General features: G+C 42.8%; 1 protein-coding gene across 14 annotated transcripts in view; it reads right to left on the bottom strand.

The window, feature by feature from the left end:
• Positions 1-21,861, bottom strand: part of NCAPG2 (non-SMC condensin II complex subunit G2) — a 63,646-nt gene that overhangs the window by 2,787 nt on the left and 38,998 nt on the right. For 10 of the 14 annotated variants that reach the window (XM_049094868.1, XM_049094870.1, XM_025448862.3 and 7 more), the window contains 12 exons: positions 19,788-19,858; positions 18,710-18,863; positions 18,421-18,594; positions 16,795-16,911; positions 16,563-16,703; positions 16,051-16,150; positions 12,859-13,046; positions 11,051-11,191; positions 6,918-7,021; positions 6,081-6,181; positions 4,471-4,570; positions 137-217 (listed from right to left, as the gene is read on the bottom strand). In XM_049094868.1, the coding sequence (XP_048950825.1) occupies positions 137-217; positions 4,471-4,570; positions 6,081-6,181; positions 6,918-7,021; positions 11,051-11,191; positions 12,859-13,046; positions 16,051-16,150; positions 16,563-16,703; positions 16,795-16,911; positions 18,421-18,594; positions 18,710-18,863; positions 19,788-19,858 (1,472 nt within the window). Of the gene's footprint in view, positions 1-136; positions 218-4,470; positions 4,571-6,080; positions 6,182-6,917; positions 7,022-11,050; positions 11,192-12,815; positions 13,047-16,050; positions 16,151-16,562; positions 16,704-16,794; positions 16,912-18,420; positions 18,595-18,709; positions 18,864-19,787; positions 19,859-21,861 lie in introns of those variants that run through there. The other 4 variants (XR_003137523.3, XM_025449295.3, XM_025449103.3 and 1 more) reach the window with 2 other exon arrangements.

Raw genomic sequence — 21,861 nt, forward strand, 5'->3', positions numbered from 1 at the left:
ATTACAGTCCATTTACTTGGTGGGAAAAATTCATGATATAACCTGAGCCATAAGAAATATTTATACTTCTAAAATTTCTAATTATAAATTTATTGCTATTTCCATACTATTTATGAAAGTAATAAATATAACATACTTGGCATTTAAATGCACCACTGTGCTGGCAAACGTATGCTGTTCCTCTTGAGAAATTATGTCCAGTTTATAGTATGCTATACTGGGTGAGGCAATTAAAATGCAATGAGAAGCATTTTTTATTTAGCACCCAATAGACCAGTTAACAAAATACTAACAGTGTTGGAGAGAAAAGTAGTGCATTCGTCAAGAAAACAGGGCTTCTGGGCAGCCCCAGTGGCGCAGCGGTTCAGCGCCGCCTGAGGGCTGGGGTGTGATCCTGGAGACCTGGGATCGTGTCCCACGTCAGGCTCCCTGCATGGAGCCCGCTTCTCCCTCGGCCTGTGTCTCTGCCTCTCTCTCTGTGTCTCTATGAATAAATAAATAAATAAAATCTTAAAAAAAATAAAAAAGAAAGAAAGAAAGAAAAAGAAAACAGGGCTTCTGAATTAATGCCCCGTTGCCTAAAATATTAATTGGATCAAAGGGTTTCCAGAGTCTTAAAAGAGGTTAACTTGCCTTAATGTCTCTACCTCAGCATTAAATCAGTAGTATTTTTGTATTTAGTCTTAAATCTTGTCTATTTTAGAATGATTTTTCTTTAGATGCTGGTTTTCTACAGCATGTTTCTCGCACATATAGGAAGCCCAAATTTCATGATCTAGTCCTATTTTTACTGGATGTTCCCTCCTTAAAGGGAAGAACTCTTTTTGCCATCTTTGTATCAGCGTTAATATCTGCAGGGAGCCCAACATGGGGCTCAATCCCACGATCCTGAGAGCATGACCTGAGCCGAAACCTAGTCAGATGCTTAACTGACTGAGTCACTCAAGATGCCCCAAGTTTTGAACTTCTAAGGCTTTTCTTTCCCTCTCAATATAACTAATGTGATTTAAGTACTTACCTTAAAACCCTGCGCAAGTGGGAATAAAAGAAATTTCTAATAAGGAGCAAATAGCCTTGTTCTCTAACATCTTCACAATAGTACACACACAGCATTCTACACCCAAAAAACTTATCCTTGCAAATGGTATTTCTAAGAACAAAGAAATCTTGTAAAATGTTTGCACTTCTGGGGCACCTGGGTGGCTCAGTGTGACTCTGACTGCAGCTCGGATCATGATCTAGGGTTGTGGGATCGAGCCCCACCTTGGGCTCCTCACTGGGTATGGATTCTGTTCAAGATTCTCTCTCTCCCTCTGTGTCCCCACCTCCCCAGCTCACGCTCTCTAAATAAATAAATAAAATATTTTAAAAACTGCTTGGACTTCTGAGATTGTTATCACATCCTATGAAAATAACTTATTTATATATAATTCTTTTTTTTAAGATTTTATTTATTTATTCATGAGAGACAGACAGAGAGAGAGAGAGAGGCAGCAACACAGGCAGAGGGAGAAGCAGGCTCCATGCAGCGAGCCCGATGTGGGACTAGATCTCAGGACTCCAGGATCACACCCTGGGCCAAAGTCAGGCACCAAACAGCTGAGCCACCCAGGGATCCCCTAATTCTTTTTTTTTTTTTTTTTTAAGATTTTATTTATTTTTTTATTCAGGGGAGGGGGGGAGAGACAGAGGCACAGGCAGAGGGAGAAACAGGCTTCATGCAGGGAGCCCGACGTGGGACTCAATCCCGGGTCTCCAGGATCACGCCCTGGGCTGAAGGTGGCGCTAAACTGCTGAGCCACCGGGGCTGCCCTATAGGTTGTGTGATTTTATAAATGTAAAACTATTTACATTCCCATGTGTTTTCTGAAATATACAAACATTCCTCACTTCCTCCAAATCAGAAGATCACGCCCCTCTCCCCCAAAAATGTCTAGAAATAAAACAAGCTCATAAAACCTAAGAGTCTGTTGGGTTTCTCCATCTCATATGCAGTGGCAAACCTGCCTTTATTAAAACCGCATGGTAAATATTCATTAATTTTTAGGATGAAGTATATAATTGAATACATTCCCTCTGCTCACAACTGAGGTCATGCAAACCCCTACCTACTCCAGTGCCCTAGTCAATGACCTGGTCGGTGGGGACTTTCTCTTCCCAGTTCTGACCAATGTAGAGACCAGACTTTGCAGTGCCCTGTCATGCAAGGCCCAGCCTTCTCCAGGAGACTCTTAGGCCACTGTCCCCACTGGGCTCCCGAGGGCGGCTATCTAGCCAGCAGCTACCTGCCTGGAACAGCACATGGAAGCTCACAGGCTTGGCAGAAGGCTCCAGCTTTGGTTCCAGCAGCTCCCCTGGCCCTTCCCCTGCCCCCTGGAGACCGGAAATCCAGTGAGTCCCATCAGAAGGCCTCAGGACTTCTCCATCCATGGAGCAGTCTCAGCCTAGGGTGTGCATTCTCCCTAGGAGCACAGTTGCTCCTCACATCTGCATTTTCTCTCTGCTTTAAGGTTGGCTTTAACCTTCACTAGCCAATAACCTGTTATACCAAAACACCTTCCTAAGAATTTCCGACATAGAGATTTCCCTGTCCTAGTCACTATTTGGTTTCTGCCTTCTGACTGGAATGCCACAAACACTCAGGAAACACTAAACAAGGCTGGTACTGTTGTCTTAATACCGAAGTGGACTTTATGGGGAAAGCATTTCTAGAAATAAAGACTCTCCATAAAAATAAAAGGGTCAATTCACCAAGAAGATATAGGAGTTCTAAATTCATATGCACCTACTATCACGATCACAAAAGATATGAGGCAAAATCCCTCTTATCAGAAATGCATGGATCTCAGGATGCCTGGGTGGCTCAGCAGTTGAGCATCTGCCTTTGGGTCAGGTTGTGATCCGGGGTCCTGGGATCGAGTCCCACATTGGGCTCTCTCTGGGGAGCCTGCTTCTCCCTCTGCCTGCCTGTGTCTCTGCCTCTCTCTCTCTGTCTCTCATGAATAAATAAATTAAAATCTTAAAAAAAAAAAGATAAGAAAAGAAAGAAATGCACAGATCTAGCAAGCAGAAAATCATTAAGAACATAGTTGAACTTCACAGCACCATCAATCAGCTGCATACAATTAATAACAACAGTGTATAAAGTATTCACCAAGACTAAGTGGGATTCATTCTAGGTATGCAGGGCTGGTTCAACATTCAAAAATCATTTAGTATAATCCATCACAACAACAGACTACAGAAGAAACAGCACACGATCACATCAGTAGATGCAAAAAAAGCATCTGACAAAATCCAACACCCATTCATTATAAAAACTCTCAATAAACTAGGAATAGAGGGGAACGTCCTCAACTTGATGAAGAACATCCACAAGATATCAGCAGCTCACATCATTCTTAATGGTGAGAAATTAACTGTTTTCCCACTAGGATCAGGAACAAGTCAAGGATGTCCCCTCTCATCACTGCTTTTCAACACTGCACTGGACGACATAGCTAATGCAGCGATAAAAGGTGTACAGATTGGAAGAAAGAGCTAAAACAGTCCTTGTTCATAAGTTAGCAATTTAGGGTTTTTGAAGCCTTTCTTCAAAGGAGAAAGTAGCTAAGAAAAGGTGGCTACTTTCCCAGGCATACCTAAAACTATTACCTAGTTCAGAGCTCTATAACACTTAACTTTATGAGGTTCATAGAACAGCACGAAAAACACTGTTTTTGCAGTTGGTCTGAGAATCAAACACAGGTAACAACAGTATCTATAGAAAGCCATATTGCATGTCAAACAGCAAATGCAACAATAAACACACTTGGCTGGAGGAGCCCAGTGAACATCTTCCTCGGAGCAGTCCTGTGGCAGCAACAGGCCACCCAGGAAGCAAGAAATGACCAGTATTTCTTCAAAGTTTTGGAGGGACCTTCCCCATCCTCATTGTGGATGCCTGGGGACTGGGCAATTATGTCCTAGAAATGCCCACGGTTTCAAAAACAGCAAACCACTCACAATAATCTGCCTAGTTTATTTTTTTGTTGTTGTTTTTTTTAAAGATTTTATTTATTTATTCATAGAGACAGAGAGAGAGAGAGGCAGAGACACAGGCAGAGGGAGAAGCAGGCATCATACAGAGAGCCTGACGTGGGACTCGATCCAGGGTCTCCAGGATCACGCCCTGGGCTGCAGGCGGCGCTAAACCGCTGTGCCACCAGGGCTGCCCCCTAATCTGCCTAGTTTTAAAAACCATATAAAATAAGTTTGTATGCCTTTTCTGGAGTAATATTTATCAGATGACAATTTTGTTTTTGTTTTTAAAAACAAAATTAGGAAGTAAATTAAACATATGCTCAAGGAGTTTTCCAAAAGAGATGTTTCTGTCCTTATAATCCTGTTTTCTCACTGCCTGGCTGTAAATGTGCTTGTGGAGTACCCACAGCTCTTAAAAACATCCATCCAATGCATCTAGTGCTTTACCTCTCTGTGCTGTCTTCCTCCAGCGTGATCTCCATGAATGTCTTCAGTTTTCTGTGAACAGTGGCTGCAACATCCTTCATTTTTGAACTCTTCTGTTTACCTACAGGGAAGTTATAACCAAAGCAGAGAAAAGATTTTAACGTGGCTACTGTGGTGGTAACACAAGCATACTCTATCAATGTAGGTCAAATCCAGGAAGACGGAGCCTCCCCACCCTCCAAGTCTATCTACCCAGTGACCTATGCAACAGTAACTGTCCCAACAGGGATGTGAGAAGGTCAAATAGATGCTTTCTGAAGCACCTCATCAGCTCTGAGGGACAGCTCCAGCAGACATGATCCTGTGAGTTCTGTCTATGCCATCAGAGACTGGATCCTCACCTGTACCTCCGCCACAGATCACAACTACCACGTTTCAGTGTCATCATCTGTGCGGCATGAAGTTAAGTACTAGGTGCTCATCAGCACCCCACCATCACTCCCTCTTGTAGGGAATATTCCCTGATTCTCCAGACCTCAGCTCAGACAGTCCCTTAAAGAAGTCTTTTCTGGGCAGCCCCAGTGGCGCAGCGGTTTAGCGCCGCCTGCAGCCCAGAGCGTGATCCTGGAGACCCTGGATCGAGTCCCACATCAGGCTCTCCACATGGTGCCTGCCTCTCCCTTTGCCTCTGTCTCTGCCTCTCTCTCTTTCTCTCTCTCTCTGTATGTGTGTGTCTCTATGAATAAATAAATAAAATCTTAAAAAAAAGAAGTCTTTTCTGATGTCTGCCCTGGGTAACAAAGTAGTATCCTAATTCAGTAGACATGCCACGCGATCAGACTTATGGGGACAGCTTGCTGCGATAGAAGCACTCTCTGTTATGTCTTATGCTATGTCAATATGTTATGTCTTAGAAAATTATTTCAACATTAGTAAAACTGAGTAAGAAATATAGAAACTCAACAGTAATATGCAGGGACATTACTCCAGTTTATACTGAGGTGAGCATTTTAGAGGCGTCTCCAACTATTTTCACAGTACTATTTCAACTGGGTGGGATATTCAAAACAGGCAGGTATAAGGTTAAGTGGAACAACAAGTATGTTAAGATTTTTTTTTTTTTTTTTTTTGTATGTTAAGAATTAAGATCAAGGGCAGCCCCGGTGGCGCAGCGGTTTAGCGCCGCCTACAGCCTGGGGTTTGATCCTGGGGACCCTGGATCGAGTCCCACATCAGGCTCCCTGCATGGAACCTGCTTCTCCCTCTGCCTCTGCCTCTCTCTCTCTCTGTTTCTATGAATAAAAAAAAAAAAAAAAAAAAAAAGAATTAAGATCAAAACACTATCATTAGCAAAAGTAAATTCAGACTTTTAAGCACAGGTAACAAATGACAAATCAATAGAACTTCAATTCTGAGGCACAGAGAGGGACATGTAATCAGTCCAGTGGGGGAGGGAGACAGGTGTGGATAGGACTTGTTTCCAGGCCAGAGCAGGGTTAGTGAGCAGAGGGAGTCTGATTGGCAGGGGACGCAGCAAGCATGGAACAGAGTTTCTAAACATCCCTATAACAGTTCTGTGTGGGATCACACCCAACAATAACCCAGATGATAGGAAAGAAAGTTTAACCTACCTTTATTAATAACCAAAATAATACGCATAACAGCTGAGAGACACACAATGCCTTCAATATCATCAGAAGTAACACACACCTTTAATTCATCTAAAAATGACCTGCAAACAAATTAATAAACATCTGGAGTTATTCTATAGTATATAAATCCTAATACTTTATAGAAAGACTAAGATCGTTAAGATTCATCAACCACCATGAATTCTAGCTTTCAGGTAACATGGGAAGTTGATTCAACTCTTCTCGTAATTCTCACTATCACACAGGTAAGATATTAACATCTGATGATGCTTTCTTAGAAGGGGAACAGGGACATTCTGGTCATTGAAAACAGCTACTCTGTATACACACAGTACGCACAAAAAATTGAGTATCACCGAAAAACAACTCACAGCTGCTAAGTATGATGATTTTCCAGTTTTCGTTGAATAGACCTGCTATTACAGTTCCTTGGGTATCAGACAACTAGGCCACCAGTCCTGGATTTGCCACAACAAGCCCTGGAGTTCTAACCAAGTGACACAGGAACAGCCATGTGCCCAAAGAACCCACAAGGGCACTGACTTCATCAGGCATTCGGGGTATACTTAGTAAGCATAACCAGGGACTTTTCAGATAGACGTATTTGAAAGAAAGTTAGAATTTCTCTTTGTAGAGGTATAATGCAAAATTTTTAAATAATGCAACTACTTTTAATTGCTGATGAGAGAAAATTCTCTGAAACCTTTTTCTCATGGAAAAAAAAAGCACTTTTGAGAGCTGAAGGAATACAGCAAAATCTACCGAGAGCTTCCAGTCACAAGAAGAATCTCAAAGCAATAAAGGGAGCATGGTTACCTGATCACATCTGGAGACTTCATTATTATTCCTATTAAACACCTTGAAAATGGTGGGAGGTCTGACAGCCCCTCAGGAAGGGTGAGCTCTTCTATATTAGAAATCTAAAAAGAAGTTCCAAATCAGTAATTTCTAAATTGAGACTGAGACAGAGCTAATGACTTGTTTTCTACTGCTGTGGATTTTCATCCAAAAACTCAAAAGAATAGTTTTTATTAACTGTTGAAATGAGTACAATTATTATGATTAATCTATTATTGTAGATAGGGGTATATTATTCATCAGCTGGAAATGAAAAGATACACACAATCAATAAGCCTTTTGTCAGATAGCCTTTAATGTAGTATTTTCTGTAAATAATGCTTTTTTATGCAAGTCTAACTAGCTATTCTTACTCATCCAGGATCAGGTTTTCTCAGTCTCAGCATGGCCAACATCCTGGACTGAATAATTCCTTGCTGTGGGGCACCTTATGCATTGCAGAATGTTGAGCAGTGTCCTTGGCCAGGAGCACCCCCGCCCCAGGCACTGCCAGTGTCCTCCAGAGAACCAGCCATAGGGCAGTAACGTTGGCCTGGACCCACGTAGGGGCTCTGCCTAGATTTATGCCCCTCATCATCAACCTTACAAGTTTAAAGTCACCCATTAGTGGTGAATGAACTCCACGTGCAAATGGCTCTTTGGAAAATCTAAATCCAGAACCGTGCTCTGGAGGGGGTGGGGGCCAGGGATGCGAGGAGCTATGTCTTTGTTTCCTGACCCCACTCTACCCCCATCACCTCCTCCCTCATACATCCCACTACTGTCTCTCACCTACCACTTGGCTATCAGGGGACTCGACTCAGGTCTAACTACACTGTAGTCCTAAAGAGCCTTTCCACATGCCCTTTGGAGGATTCATAATACTAACGTGGATATCAAAGTCAATCATCATTATGTTTGAAATAGCTGTTTCTCATTAAAACACTTTACATCTTAAATGTTATAAATGCATTTCTGATAGACAAATAATTAGCGATGTGTTAAAATAAAAATGTATCTTGGGGTCCCTGGGTGGCTCAGCCAGTTAAACATCTAACCCTTGGTTTCGGCTCAGGTCATGATCTCAGGGCAGTGGATACAAGCCCATGTCAGACTCTGAGCCCAGTGCAGAGTCGGCTTAAGATTCTCTCCCCCTCTCCCTCACTGTCTGTCAAATGAATAAATAAAATCTTTAAAAAAAAAAGGGGGGGGGATGGGGATGCCTGGGTGGCTCCGTGGTTGAGCTTCTGCCTTTGGCTCAGGTCATGATCCCAGGGTCCTGTGATCAAGTCCTGAATTGGGCTCATCATCAGGCTTCCTGCAAGGAGCCTGCTTCTCCCTTTGCCTCTCTCTGTGTCTCAGGAATAAATAAATAAAATATTTAAAACAAAATAAATTTTAAAAAATATATCCTGAGATTTTTAGCATATGTAGCAGTAAGATACAGTACAGATACAGCACGGAGGAGAATGCTAACTGGAAGAACGTTGTTACAAGACTTTTACTATGCACAAGGACATTGTAATTTCTGTAGGGAGACTGGTGAGTTAAATGAACCTACTAAAATCTCCAGAGAAACCACTAAAACTATACAAAGGACAATATAAAGCCAACAGAGAAGATAAAATGGAACACTACAAACATTTCATCCATCAAATGGCAGGAAAAGAAGAAAAGTAGGGAGACTAATAGAAAACAAACACTGAAATGGTCAAATTAAACCCAAACATGTCAAAGATCTCATTAAAATCAAATGGGCTGAGCACCTCAGGTAAAAGGCAGAGACTGTAAAACTGGACCAAAAGAAAAAAAGGGCTGCCCATGTGGTGATTACAAGAAACACTCTGAAACACATGGAAAAACCGGTTAAATGAGTGGGAAATATCAGTGAGGGTGACAGAACATGAGAGACTCCTAACTCTGGGAAACAAACAAGGGGTGGTGGAAAGGGAGGTGGGTGGGAGGATGGGGTGACTGTGTGACGGGCACTGAGGTGACGGGCACTGAGGGGGGGGCACCTGACGGGATGAGCACTGGATGTTATGCTATATGTTGGTAAATTGAACTCCAATAAAAAATATATATATATACCAAAAAAAAAAAAAAAAAAAGGAAAGAAAAACAGGTTAAAAGTAAAAGCATAGGAAAAAAAAAAAAAAAAAAGGATGCTAGGTACCCTTGACAAATGCCAGAGCAGACTATAATGAGAATACAAGGAAGAAGAGCCATCTCCTGAACAATCAGACAGCCACTGCATCACAAAGACATAGCAGTCCTGGGGATCCCTGAGTGGCTCAGCGGTCTGGTGCCTGCCTTTGGCCCAGGGCGTGATCCTGGAGTCCCGGGATCTAGTCCCACATCGGGCTCCCTGCATGGAGCCTGCTTCTCCCTCTGCCTGTGTCTCTGCCTCTCTCTCTCTCTCTGTGTCTCTCATGAATAAATAAATAAAATCTTTTTAAAATTTATTTTATTTTATTTTATTTATTTATGATAGGCACACAACGAGAGAGAGAGAGAGAAGCAGAGACATAGGCAGAGGGAGAAGCAGGCTCCATGCACCGGGAGCCCGATGTGGGATTCGATCCCGGGTCTCCAGGATCGCGCCCTGGGCCAAAGGCAGGCGCTAAACCGCTGCGCCACCCAGGGATCCCAATAAATAAAATCTTAAAAAAAAAAAGACATAACAGTCCTGAGTGCGTCTGCACCTACCAACAAAGCTCCTACATACATGCCAACTAACGGAAAGGGACGAGTCCACCACGGAGCTAACTTCTCATGATTGGAACAAGGACACAAATCTTTAAGGATACAGAAGAGAGGTCGGCAAATATATTCCATAAAGTAGTAAAATATACTGGCTCTGTCAGAACTACTCAGCTCGGCAGTTACAGAAAATCTCTAAGTAGTAGGTGTGGCTGTGTACAATATAAGTTCGTTTAAAAAAACAGAGTCACTGGTGAGTCAGGCCTGGCGCAGGGGCCACTGATTTATTTATAGTTGTTAGCTATAAGGCTCAATGGAGTTAATAAATTCCAGTTCTTATTCTATATATAATCTAGTTACTAGTTTCCTAAACCAAGCTTTAAGGAGAGCCCTAAATTCTATTAATGTTTTAGGAATTTAGTTGGCTTTTTTATACTCATGGTCTTACGGTATTATTTATATAATACAGAATTTATATAATACAATGCCACTGACTATCAGATTCCATCTTTTCATACTGAGAAACATTTATCATTACCTTTCTATCTTCTAAGTCACTACGCTGTGCCTTCCCTCCATCCTCGAGGATTTCACTGAAGAAACAGAGCTTTCTGTTCTCACATGAATTAACATTTTGTTTATGTCAATCTTTACCCAATTAGGCTAACTGTAAAAACTATGTAACTGCTAGGAAAACACCAGTCCTTTACAGAGTAGGAATGAATAAGTTTTGTGCTTAAACTCATATCTAAAGTTCACATATCCTATGTTTAGACATGAAAAAGAAACGTAAGGCCTATCCTCCAGCAAAGCTGTCAAACCTGCAACTACCCCAAACTGCAGGGCAAGCACCATCCTTACCCTGCTCCACTGATGATGGCTGCTTTCGCCTTGTCAGGGAAGTCTTAAATATATCACTCAGGTAGATCTCTAAAATACAGGAAGGAGGGACACCTGGGTGGCTCAGCAGTTTAGCACCTGCCTTCGGCCCAGGGCATAATCCTGGAGTCCCGGGATCGAGCTCCACATTGGGCTCCCTGCATGGAGCCTGCTTCTCCCTCTGCCTGTGTCTCTTCCTCTCATGAATGAATGAATGAATAAATAAATAAATAATCTTAAAAAAAAAATAAAATGCAGGAAGGAAAAAAAAGTTCACAATGGAAGTACTAGCTTGGTCTTAATCAAAGATGACAACACCCTTAACATATGTCCCCAGTAGTCACATGACTTGAGTCACCAGCCAGCTTTGGAACTGTGAGAGGACTGTGAAGGCTGGAGGAGCAGGACACCTACTAAACTTTGAGCTCTTAAAAAATACTTGGGAAAACATGACAATGTGCTGCTAATAGAGAATAGCATATTGTACAGTCAGGAACAGACAGGGTGGTTTCAGGATAAACAGACTTCACCTTTCGTAGTTGGTGACTTATCTCCACCACAGATGCAGCGATCACAGTTGAGAGCATGCCCCGGTGGACGGGTGTGTCCATGTGCCAAGACTGAACAGTCATTATAAACTCATGAAGAGGAGACTGAACTGAATAAAGAAGCTAGGAGAAAACACACCAGTCATTTTTTAGTGGTCAAAAAAAGACATCTTATAGGATAAGCATTCCTACTGTCCTCCCTAGGGGTCCAGGAATCCCCAATCTTATTTCCTGCCCTTGCCACTGCTGACTCAGATCTCTCAGGCACTGTGGCTACAAAAGGACAGACAGGACCAAAGCCTACTGGGAGCTACTTTTACACCATTCTTTTCCCAAAAGCAAAGAAAAAAATGCCAAGAATAGACACACCAATAACATAAATAAAGAAAAGATAAAGAAATACCACTAACAATAAAAGAAAACCAAGAGGCCATGTGTTTTGAGAGGAACTGCACAGCCAATGGTAAAAGATTTGGTGAGAAAGTAAAAGATTCTGGCACAAACTGAATAGATAAGACACTTGAACCAACTCATCAAAAACAGAAACATTTCAAATTAACTCAAAGATGAATTGGTAAGCTAGGAAAAACATGGCCAGCAACCTTCCATCACCTTCTATCAGCTAAGAACAGAAAAAAATTGAAAGTCTTCAATGTTTCATAAACATCCTCCCACTTCAGCATTTTTTAAAGCTTCACTTAAAAAGAACAGCTAATCTGCATTTTTAAACCACTACTTAAGACACCCTCTGATGGGGGAGCCCCAGTGGCTCAGCGGTTTAGTGCCACCTACAGCCCAGGGCGTGATCCTAGAGACCCAGGATCGAGTCCCACGTCAGGCTCCCTGCATGGAGCCTGCTTCTCCCTCTGCCTGTGTCTCTGCCCCGCCCCCCCCCCTCTCCTGGGTATTCTCATGAATAAATAAAATCTTAAAAAAAAAAAGAAAAACAGACACCCTCTGATGACAGGATGACTTCAGAAGGAAAGCAAATGTGGCACATGGGTCAGTATCTGCCACATGAACTGGCTACTCAGGAGTCCCACTTCACAGGAGCTTTGATCAGCAAGGGAACCATGGCCCCTCCAGCTTTGCAGCTCTCACTCCCAATGAGGGGGAAGCTGACACATGATGAGAGGGTAGCCTATGATAGAAAGTAGTATAAAGGGATCCCTGGGTAGCGCAGCGGTTTGGCGCCTGCCTTTGGCCCAGGGCGTGATCCTGGAGACCCGGGATCGAATCCCACGTCGGGCTCCCGGTGCATGGAGCCTGCTTCTCCCTCTGCCTGTGCCTCTGCCTCTCTCTCTCTCTCTGTGTGACTATCATAAATAAATAAATAATTTACAAAAAAAAAAAAAAAAAAAAAGAAAGTAGTATAAAGTCCCTGTTATCTACATATAATCAAAATCAGCATTCTCAAAAGTGTATTTTAGTTGGAAAACTATGAAATAACATTTGAGCATTCACAAGCCAGATGTAATGTGTTATGTGTCTCCTGTCCTCTCTGGCAGAAGGCCTGCTTACCTGGGCTTATTAAAACCTGTTCTAAGATTAAGAGTCAAAGGTGGGTTCCTAGCCATCCTGCCCCAGTGCAGACAGCACCACCTCTCTGACTGCACCACACACTGAAGAAGGTCGACACCTGGTAATCGTCTCCCATATGGGGGTGCGACCCACCCAACAGCCCAATGGCAGAAGCAAGTGCTGGCTGAGCCTGTGTGTGAGGTGACACATCCTCATGCATCCTTGCCTTCTGGGTGAGCATGGTTTAATGACTGGGAGGGCGTGAGTACCCGTAGGCCTTCTTCTGGTTGCTTCCTGAAGCTCCATGCCATACATTCCAACATTTTCTGAAATACTTTCTGGACCATATCAAACAGCGTGGCAACTTCTTCACCTGAATCTGGTGTCTGCTTCAAGGAACTTCCAGTTACCTCTTTCAGAATGCCAAGAAGTAATGACACATAAAAGAAGCCCTTCACTAGAAAGAATATTGGAAACATCAGTTATCTAACCATAAAAGTTAGCTTAAATTATTACATTTTCACACAACACATGTGTATCATGATAACTTAAATTGTTACTGATAAGCCAATATCAGGTTGATGAGATTAATCTAAATTTTAACACACATAAATTTTAAAATAAATAAAATTTAAAAACTTGTTCCTTTTAAATAGAACAGCAATACCTTCAACAACAGTAACAATCTATTTAACTTGATCACTGGTGGGCTTACTACCCATGTGGACAGTGTGGCCCCTGGAACACCGGGCCTAGAGAATGTGTCTCATTCTCTTAGGTAATGGCAATATTCACACCAGCTCTACTGGCACAAGCCTGAGAGGGATGGCCCAAGAGATTTCAAATGTGATTTACAAATGTCATAGGCCAACTGTGTTAAATTTCCAACATTTTGTAGTTTAGTACTGATTTTCTCTTCTGAATCACTTCCTTTACTACGTGTGTGTATAGTTGCATCAATTTGGTAAAGCATTTTCCACATGTGAGCTTAATCCCAGTTCATCCTAGAGATCTTGAATTTTCATTTCAGATTCTATACCATCTTGATTTTAAGTTGAGCTGTAAAAACAGAGCCAGGGAAGGGTGAGTATGTGTGGCAGGGAGTCTCGGTTGAGTGTCCAACTTTTGATTTAGGCTCAGGTCATGATCTCAATGTTGTGGATGGAGACCCATGTCAGGCTCCGTGCTAAGGGTGTAGAGCCTGCTTGGGATTCTCTCTCTGTGCATCCCCCACCACTCGCATGTTCTCTCTCTTTCATAAATAAACAAGCCATAGCCAGGGGTCTCATCCTCCAGGAAGCTTCTCAAGCATCTTCACTGTTTCTTTCTTTTTTTTTTTTTTTTAATTTTATTTATTTATTCATGAGAGACACACACACAGAGAGAGGCAGAGACACAGGCAGAGGAAGAAGCAGGCTCCACACAGGGAACCCGATGCAGGACCGGATCCCAGGTCTCCAGGATTATGCCCTGGGCCAAAGGCAGGTGCCAAACCGCTGAGCCACCCAGGGATCCCCCTAACCTTCCTTTTTAAACAGGCTGGCTTTCTGCCAGGATAACCATCTCCTAGTGCTCTGGCACACAGCACTCTCTTAACAACCTGCTCGAGACTGTGTTTTCCCACCAGCCGTTACTTTTTAGTCACTGATTTTGCAGAACACATGGTGTGTTTGTTTGTTTGTTTGTTTTTCAAAATGTACATAGCTGAAACACCTGCATTTGTGTGAGCTTAGATTTTTATATTTGGGTTGTGTGGGGACTCCGCTCCTTTCAAGGGAACCTCCTCTAAATATGCACTTTAGCATGGAAAATGTCATATTATAACAATAATAATATAAATGTGACTGGTTTTAGAACTTAAATGTTTTATTAGAATTCTGTCAAGTAGAGCAAAGAGCCCCATCAACAACAGACTCTGGGGGCACCCTGTTAAGTTGCTAAGTATAACCCTATTTTGTGACAGGGTTACAAAGGATGGCCACAGTTGATTCCCCCTGGGAAGCCTCTAAATGTTGGAATATATAAATGCAAAGTGCACTTCAGTTTGGTTCAGGTAAAGTCAGCAGCTTAGGGTCTTTTTTGGGGGAACAGATACCCCTTACGTAATGAAACTGGCAACATCAGAGATCTAAACTTCCAGCTAACCCTTGGAATTACAAATTTTATAAATACTAAGAGTAGATTCAGTCCTTAGGGGAAAACAACTCCTAAATTCTAAATGAAGTTAGAAGTTAAAAAAAAAAAAAAAAAAACAAATCAGGGCAGCCCAGGTGGCTCAGCAGTTTAGTGCTGCCTTCAGTCCAGGGCATGATCCTGGAGACCCGGGTTGGAGTCCCATGTCGGGCTCCCTGCATGGAGCCTGCTTTTCTCTCTGCCTGTGTCTCTGCCTCTCTCTCTCTCTCTGCCTCTCTATCTCTCATGAATAAATAAAACCTTAAAAAAATACAAATCATTTTTCATTGTTTCAATCATTAAACTTAAGTCAAAAATGTTTCACAACAGAAAGTAAAAAAAAAAACAAAAGTAAAAGTGATACAAGATTTAATGAAGAAAAGCCAGATTCTGAAACAGTATTTGTTCAGTTTCGACCTGTGGGTATTTAAACAACTCATCCACAATCTCCCCTGCAGTTCAGGTGCATTTCAAGAAGTGCATATTTGGAACGGCAGAGCAGAGGGGCTGGCACCCAAGCTTCAGCACCACCCAAGCACGACCCCCTGTCAAACCCCAAGGCTGCCTGCACGGGGTCAGTACCACCACGCACGACTCAAGAGCTCTATGTTCAAACCTCAACACTGAATCTACAAATGATGACATCATTCTCAACCTCTTCAGGCAGAAACCACCAGACATAGCATCAGGATGTACAGTGAGAGCAATTCAGAAATAGTTCTATACCCAGGGGGAGGTAGTCGAGGAGAGTGGGGTCATATGGCAGCACTCTCAGCTGAATTCTGCTGACAGATGGGAGACAAAGCCTGGATCACTCCCCCACTGGCTGTGAGAATCTGGCCCCAGGGCCCCTGGAAGGAGGTGATCCCTCACTCACTCACCACACTGAGCACAGACCCCTTGGTATTCGTTCCTGTGGGTCCCACCGTCACCCTGTCCCTCAGGGAAGCAGCAACTTCCCAGTGGTCCTGAGGGGGGTTTACTCCCCACGTGGTGAGCAGATAGGCTCAGAGCTGCCACTGCCCCCGCCCACCACCTGGCAGAGCACTGAGCGGAGAATCTGGGAGAGGAACTGCCTGACACCAGAAACACCCTTGGGCTTCCCAGCTGCAGCAGCATATGAATTCCTTTGTTGGTACGAGCTAGTTTGTGTTATATATCTGTCTCCTGAAATCAAGAGTCCCCCAAAAAAAAAAAAAAAGAGTCCCAATTAGCAAAGCGAAGGAGGTGGAAATGACTGGTTTGATGACTGAATGCTCTAAATGAGTCCTTTAATGAAAGAAGTATACCTGTTTGCATGATTCCGAGACTCCACTGTAAAAGCTGTATCTGAAACTTGTAATCGCCAAGGCCAACCATCACAACATCTTTACACACCATCAGGTAGGTCTGTAAGAGACACAGATGTGCTGGTGTGATTTACCAAGAAACTGAGAGCCAAAAAAGGAGAATAAATTCAGCCTGGTAAAGCTTCTAATATCTTATTGTATTACTAATTATCTCCTAAAGCAGGTATTTATAAAGATATTTTACAAAGGAATTTTCAAAAAGATACATTAGTTCTCATTTTTATTTCCATAAGAAATATGGAAACTCATTTTATGCCATTCCACAAACATGAATGAAAACCTATTTCATGCTTATGTTTTGGGAAAAGACAAGCTCTGGATGTTGCATGATGCTGTGAGTATTGGAGAACAGTATTACTATCTAAAGTTATAACTTTAAAACAGAAAATAAAATCTGGAAGCACGTCTCAAACTTGGTGAAGAGAAGGCTTCCATGTGGTCAGACTTCTAACCTGGATGATCTGCTGATAAACCACCTTATGAAGCTTGAGATATTCTTCTTCTTGATCTTGGATAAAAGACAGAACTTTGTTTTCTAACCAAAACCCAGTGTCTTCCAAAATAGACAGGTAAACCTTCCCCTGTGAGCAGAACTGTCCAATAACAATAGAGAGAGAAATTAGTAACGGACCCTGCTTTGTCAACATGCTTCATGTGTGGTCAGGCAGTGGGGGACAGACTCACCTGGTGCTGAAGGTGGACACTCAGCCGGCAGTGGAGGCTGAAGGCTCGCAGAGCCATGGCTTCACTAAAGTTGTGAGGTTTCCCACCTGGCAACTGCAAAATCGATTCCAGATCTGCCTACAAAATAAAACACTTATGTGGCCATGTTCCAACTGAGATGTGTACACTGAGGACCATCTGGAGAACCTGACACATAGCTGCCATCGGAGGTGATTTAACTAAACCACAAAACCATCTGAGAAATGGTTTTCCCTTTTTCCTCCCCTCCCCCAACAGATCCTCCTGTTATTTTTTTTTTGTTTTGAGTTTTTATTTAAATCCTAGTTAGTTTACAGTGTACTCCTGGTTTCAGGAGCAGATCCTTCCTTCTAAAGAACAAGATAAAAACTCCTAACAGTTATTGATCAGGATCAAGCACACAAAGCATTTGCCCCTGGGGCAAACTCTGACCTGCTCCCAGTCAGGAGGCTGAGAGGGAGGAGACCATCAAAGGAAGAGAAAGAGGGATGCCTGGGTGGCTCAGAGGTTGAGCATCAGCCTTTGGCTCAGGGCGTGTGTGATCCTGGTTCCCGGGATCAAGTCCCACATCAGGCTTCTTGCATGGAGCCTGCTTCTCCTCCCTCTGCCTGTGTCTCTGCCTCTCTCTCTGTGCCTCATGAATAAATAAATAAAATCTTTAAAAAAAAAAAAAAAAAAAAAAGGAAGAGAAAGAAAGGCAGTTCCTCCCAGGAACAATGCTGTCACCACCCAGGCAGGGTCAGAGCCTCAGCGTGCTCATGGCTCCATAACCTTGTACCCTAAAAGGAGGAGCACCTTAGTGTTGGGAAAGCCTGTGTTTGGTTGTCACACAGATAGGGAGGAGGTCCCACCGGCATTAGTAGGTAGGGATGTCATCTGTGGCCCCTAGCAAAGCCTTCAGGGGAATGCACCCATCCGTCTTTCCCAAAACCCACAGGCAGCCTTACTTTTGCACAGTAGCATAGCCAGTGCCCAGCCTTGTCCATGGGCAAAATCCCAGCTCTGCCTACAAATGCGGGGCAGCCAGCCCTGGCTCATCTCCTCTCCTGGACAGTTGTGAGCCTCCTTCTCCTCCTTCAGATCTCTCCCTCCCATTCCCCATCTGATGCTAAGCACTGGATACTCTGCCTCTGGCATGACCAAATTTAGCAGCAGTCACAGATGCTGTCTCTGAGGGCTGACCCTGGAGGAGACGGCCAGAGAGCCAGTAAGAAAGAAGGAGATGCTGAATTCATAGGAAACACTCTTCAAAGATTCCTAGAAAAGCCTGCCAAGGACTGTGAGGAGAAGCTAGTATTCCCACATCAATGTGCAGGAGTACAGCAAGGGAAGTGCAGGAAGAAGTCTTCCTTTAGACTGGCGTGTTCTGAGAAACAGGGTTATCCAAGGGCCCAAATTGTAAGCTGGCTCCTCCCCTGCCCCGCCAGTGAGTCACCTGAGTGTCACGTCCCCGCCTGCAAATTGAAGGAGGAGGGATAGATAACTCTTAACTCCTTTCCAGACGGAAAAATTTTATACTCTTAAGTATGAAAAATTTAGAGCTTATTTTGTCACTCCTACTAATTACATGGACAACTTTCAGTGTCCATATCTGTTCTATAAAATTACCTTTGACATTTCAAGTGCTTTCAAAAGGTGGTTAAGTTTCTTCTGGGGAGCAGAGAGCAGGCACTGCCGATTCTTTGGATGGGTCAGCAAATACTCTATGTAAACCAGAGCTAATTCAGGTTTTACTGGGCGTGTATCATGGATTTTCACCTTCCGTTTAGATGCTGAGTTACTCTGAAAAAACAGAGCGATAAAGTAACAATTAAAATACATGTTCTCAGGAAAGCATATGATTTCTAACACACATATCCTCACTCAGCAATTTTAAAGAACCATGACAGAAATACACCTTGCTCTGGGGCTGTTCTTCTGGCAGCCAGTCGCAGATAAGTTCCAGAATGTGTCCCACTTGTCCCCAGGAGCAGAGACAGTCCAACAAAGTACAATAACGCTTGTCTGCTGCTTCTTCTTCCTGGTTTCTTAATGTGGAAATCACACCACAGCTAAAAACGTCAAATACATAAAATCAGATCTAACATTTCAGTAACAATTTCCCACATTGCAAAAAGGTGAAAAAAAAATAAGGAAGCTAAAAACTAAGGGTACTCCTGGATATTCTCCACTGCAGGAATAAACATAGTTTCCCCACAATTACTACACAGGGTAAGTTCCAACAGGAAATACTGAATCTGAGGCAGCTTCAGGAACACGGAAGTCAAGGCAGTCCCATAGGAGTATTAAGTCATCAAGGACATGCCAGTTCCATAAAACCCCCGGCTTTTCTTTTCTCTGTCATCTGAGTAAGACTCCAGAGCAAAGACTCCTACTTTTTGGAGAATGATTTTTGCTTAGCATCAAAACATTAATATTTTCCATAAATATGAATAAAACTGAGCCATTTTTACTGAGATAGTAACCAACATTTTAGAACACACCATCCAGTAAAAAATACAACATGAGCCACAAAAGCAAGCTACTTATGTCATTTAAAATTTTCTAGTAGCCACCTTTAAAAAAGTAAGGAAAAACAGATACAATTAATTTCAATAATGTATCTTCTCTAACCCACTGTCTCCACAATGTTGTCTTCAGGTGTAACTGACAGAAAACCACCTGGCTCCTCACATTCCTCCTTCCAGGCCAGGCCCCGAGCCCACGTACACTCTGCACCCGCGTCATGCCAGACGCACAGGCAGCATGACTCCTAAGGCCCTGCCTGCTGGGCTTGGAAGCACACTGCTTGAATTCCATGTAGCCTCTTCTATATTCCTTAGCAACTCCAGAGCCCGCTGGAAAATGTATCCTGCTGCTTTCCCGCCACCACTGTGAACTTAAAACTGAAGCATGACAATCTGTTGAAGGCCACACTAATAACCAAGCACAGGGATGCAGGGTTCCCATTCACTACCTCCCGAGAGAGAGAATACCTGAATGCAGGCACCGTGGAGGCTGGCATGAAGGACATAAGCATAAATAAAGGGATCTTGCAGCGATCATCCTAAAAGCATAAAAAGGGGAAAAAAGGTATTTAAATGCAATGACATTTTCAAAAGATGTCCATTTAACTTCCTAATAACTTACCTTTAGAGACACTCAGTAAGAACTAGAGCACTCCTGTCAGTGGTCATGGGAAACAAACCTACTGGGAAGCCTCATATTTGAGAAGCAGTTTCAAAGTTTTATGACATTTTACCACTGTGTGTGATGTATTATTAATTTGTGACCATATTTAAGCATGTACTGTGTATGAATTGCCAACCTAGATCTCGGGGAATTTATCCGTACACAGAATAGACAAATTCTTTGCTATCGAGGCACTGATTCCTATTATAGAAATAATACTGATGAAAGGGGGAAAAAAATGAACTGTGTCCACTTGGCATCCTGAACATAAATGTCAAGAGAATGAACTAGTCAGAGAAAAAGTTTTCCATAAAATAGTCAGAAAATCTTTGGAAAGACAGTATAGTACAATGGAAAATGTTTAGGCTTAGGAGGTACCAAGCCAAATCTAGGTCCAACCAGACTCCACAGTTTTACCAGCTGAAACAGCACCGAGGAAGAGGCAGCAGTGAGGTCCACCTCCTCCTCTGCAAAAGCGGAGGGCGCAGCTGGAAGGACCCAGTGAGGCACACCACAGCACCCCATCCTCAGTGGCACTTAATAAGCTATAGCCACACCAGTGTTACTGTGATTCCCCATTAAAACAAAGAGTAAACCAGGCTCAATCAAGAACACTTAATAGAAAATATCCTTCTTTTGCAAGAGAAGAGATGGTGGACTCTAACAGAGAAAAAAAAAAAATTACAAATTTCCTGAAAACATACATGGAACAAAAGCAGAAACAACACTGAAATTTGACCTGCACTTTGCATCTGGTTGGAGTGGACTCATTCCCCCCCCGCCCCAAGTCCCAATACAGAAAATGTTTTCTTATAGTTACAAAAGTAGACTGAAAATCACCACTAATTCCACTCTGTCTGGCTTTTAGACTGTTTATTCACTTAAAAAGAAGACCACAATGTCCTTAGAGCAACTGAGGGCAGAGACGACCACTTGCTAGAATCATCTGAAATGAATGGCCTTCCTTGGGTCCCTAGACACCTGCAGGCCACACTGCTCATCTATCATCTCATCCAATATACCATGGACTTCTGTGTTCTGGTCTGACAATTTTGAGATAGTGCTGTTTTCTCAGTCCAATGTAATTATTTAAGCTTTTAAATGTACTAATAATGGCAATTTAGATTATTTACCTTCCTGAATAGGTCAGAGTTGCATTTCAGGGACATAATGAAGCTTAGAGACTTGATAGTCACAGAAATGCAGCTCAGAAAAGCTAAGGGGTCAAGGTCACATAAGCAGTTTGGGAAGAGCCCCAAAGTACAATTCACCAAGAGAAGGATGGTTCATAAAACCTAGGATCCTGAGCAGCCCTGGTGGCGCAGCGGTTTGGCACCGCCTGCATGCAGCCTGGGGTGTGATCCTGGAGACCTAGGATTGAGTCCCGCATCGGGCTCCCTGCATGGAGGGAGCCTGCTTCTCTTCCTCTGCCTGTGTCTCTGCCTCTCTCTCTGTGTCTATGAATAAATAAATAAAATCTTTAAAAAAACAAACAAACAAAAACCTAGGATCCTTATAGTCTATACTTAAACCATGGTTGCTTTATAATTGGGAGTACATTTTCATCTCTCGCTCAGTCTTATTTCTATTTGTTTTGGAAATAGGAACTTCTCTCAGAAGTAAAAAGTTAAGAAACAAGTTTCCTTCATCCAAATAGAAGTTACACGCATGGTTCTACTTGCAGATGCAACTCAAACACTACAGAAGCCCATCTGCTTACACCATCAAATGCCTGAAAGTGCCCACGAAACTTAGCCACTCTGATATTGTGTTTGCAAACTCTTCCTTCTCAATTCCCAGCGAATCAAACTAGATTCTCAAATAGTGTTATAGACCATTGAAGACAGGAAAACTGAGCATTCAACCCCACGTTTCCCT

The sequence above is a fragment of the Canis lupus genome, chromosome 16 (assembly GCF_003254725.2).
Source record: "Canis lupus dingo isolate Sandy chromosome 16, ASM325472v2, whole genome shotgun sequence".
Classification (NCBI taxonomy): Eukaryota; Metazoa; Chordata; class Mammalia; order Carnivora; family Canidae; genus Canis; species Canis lupus.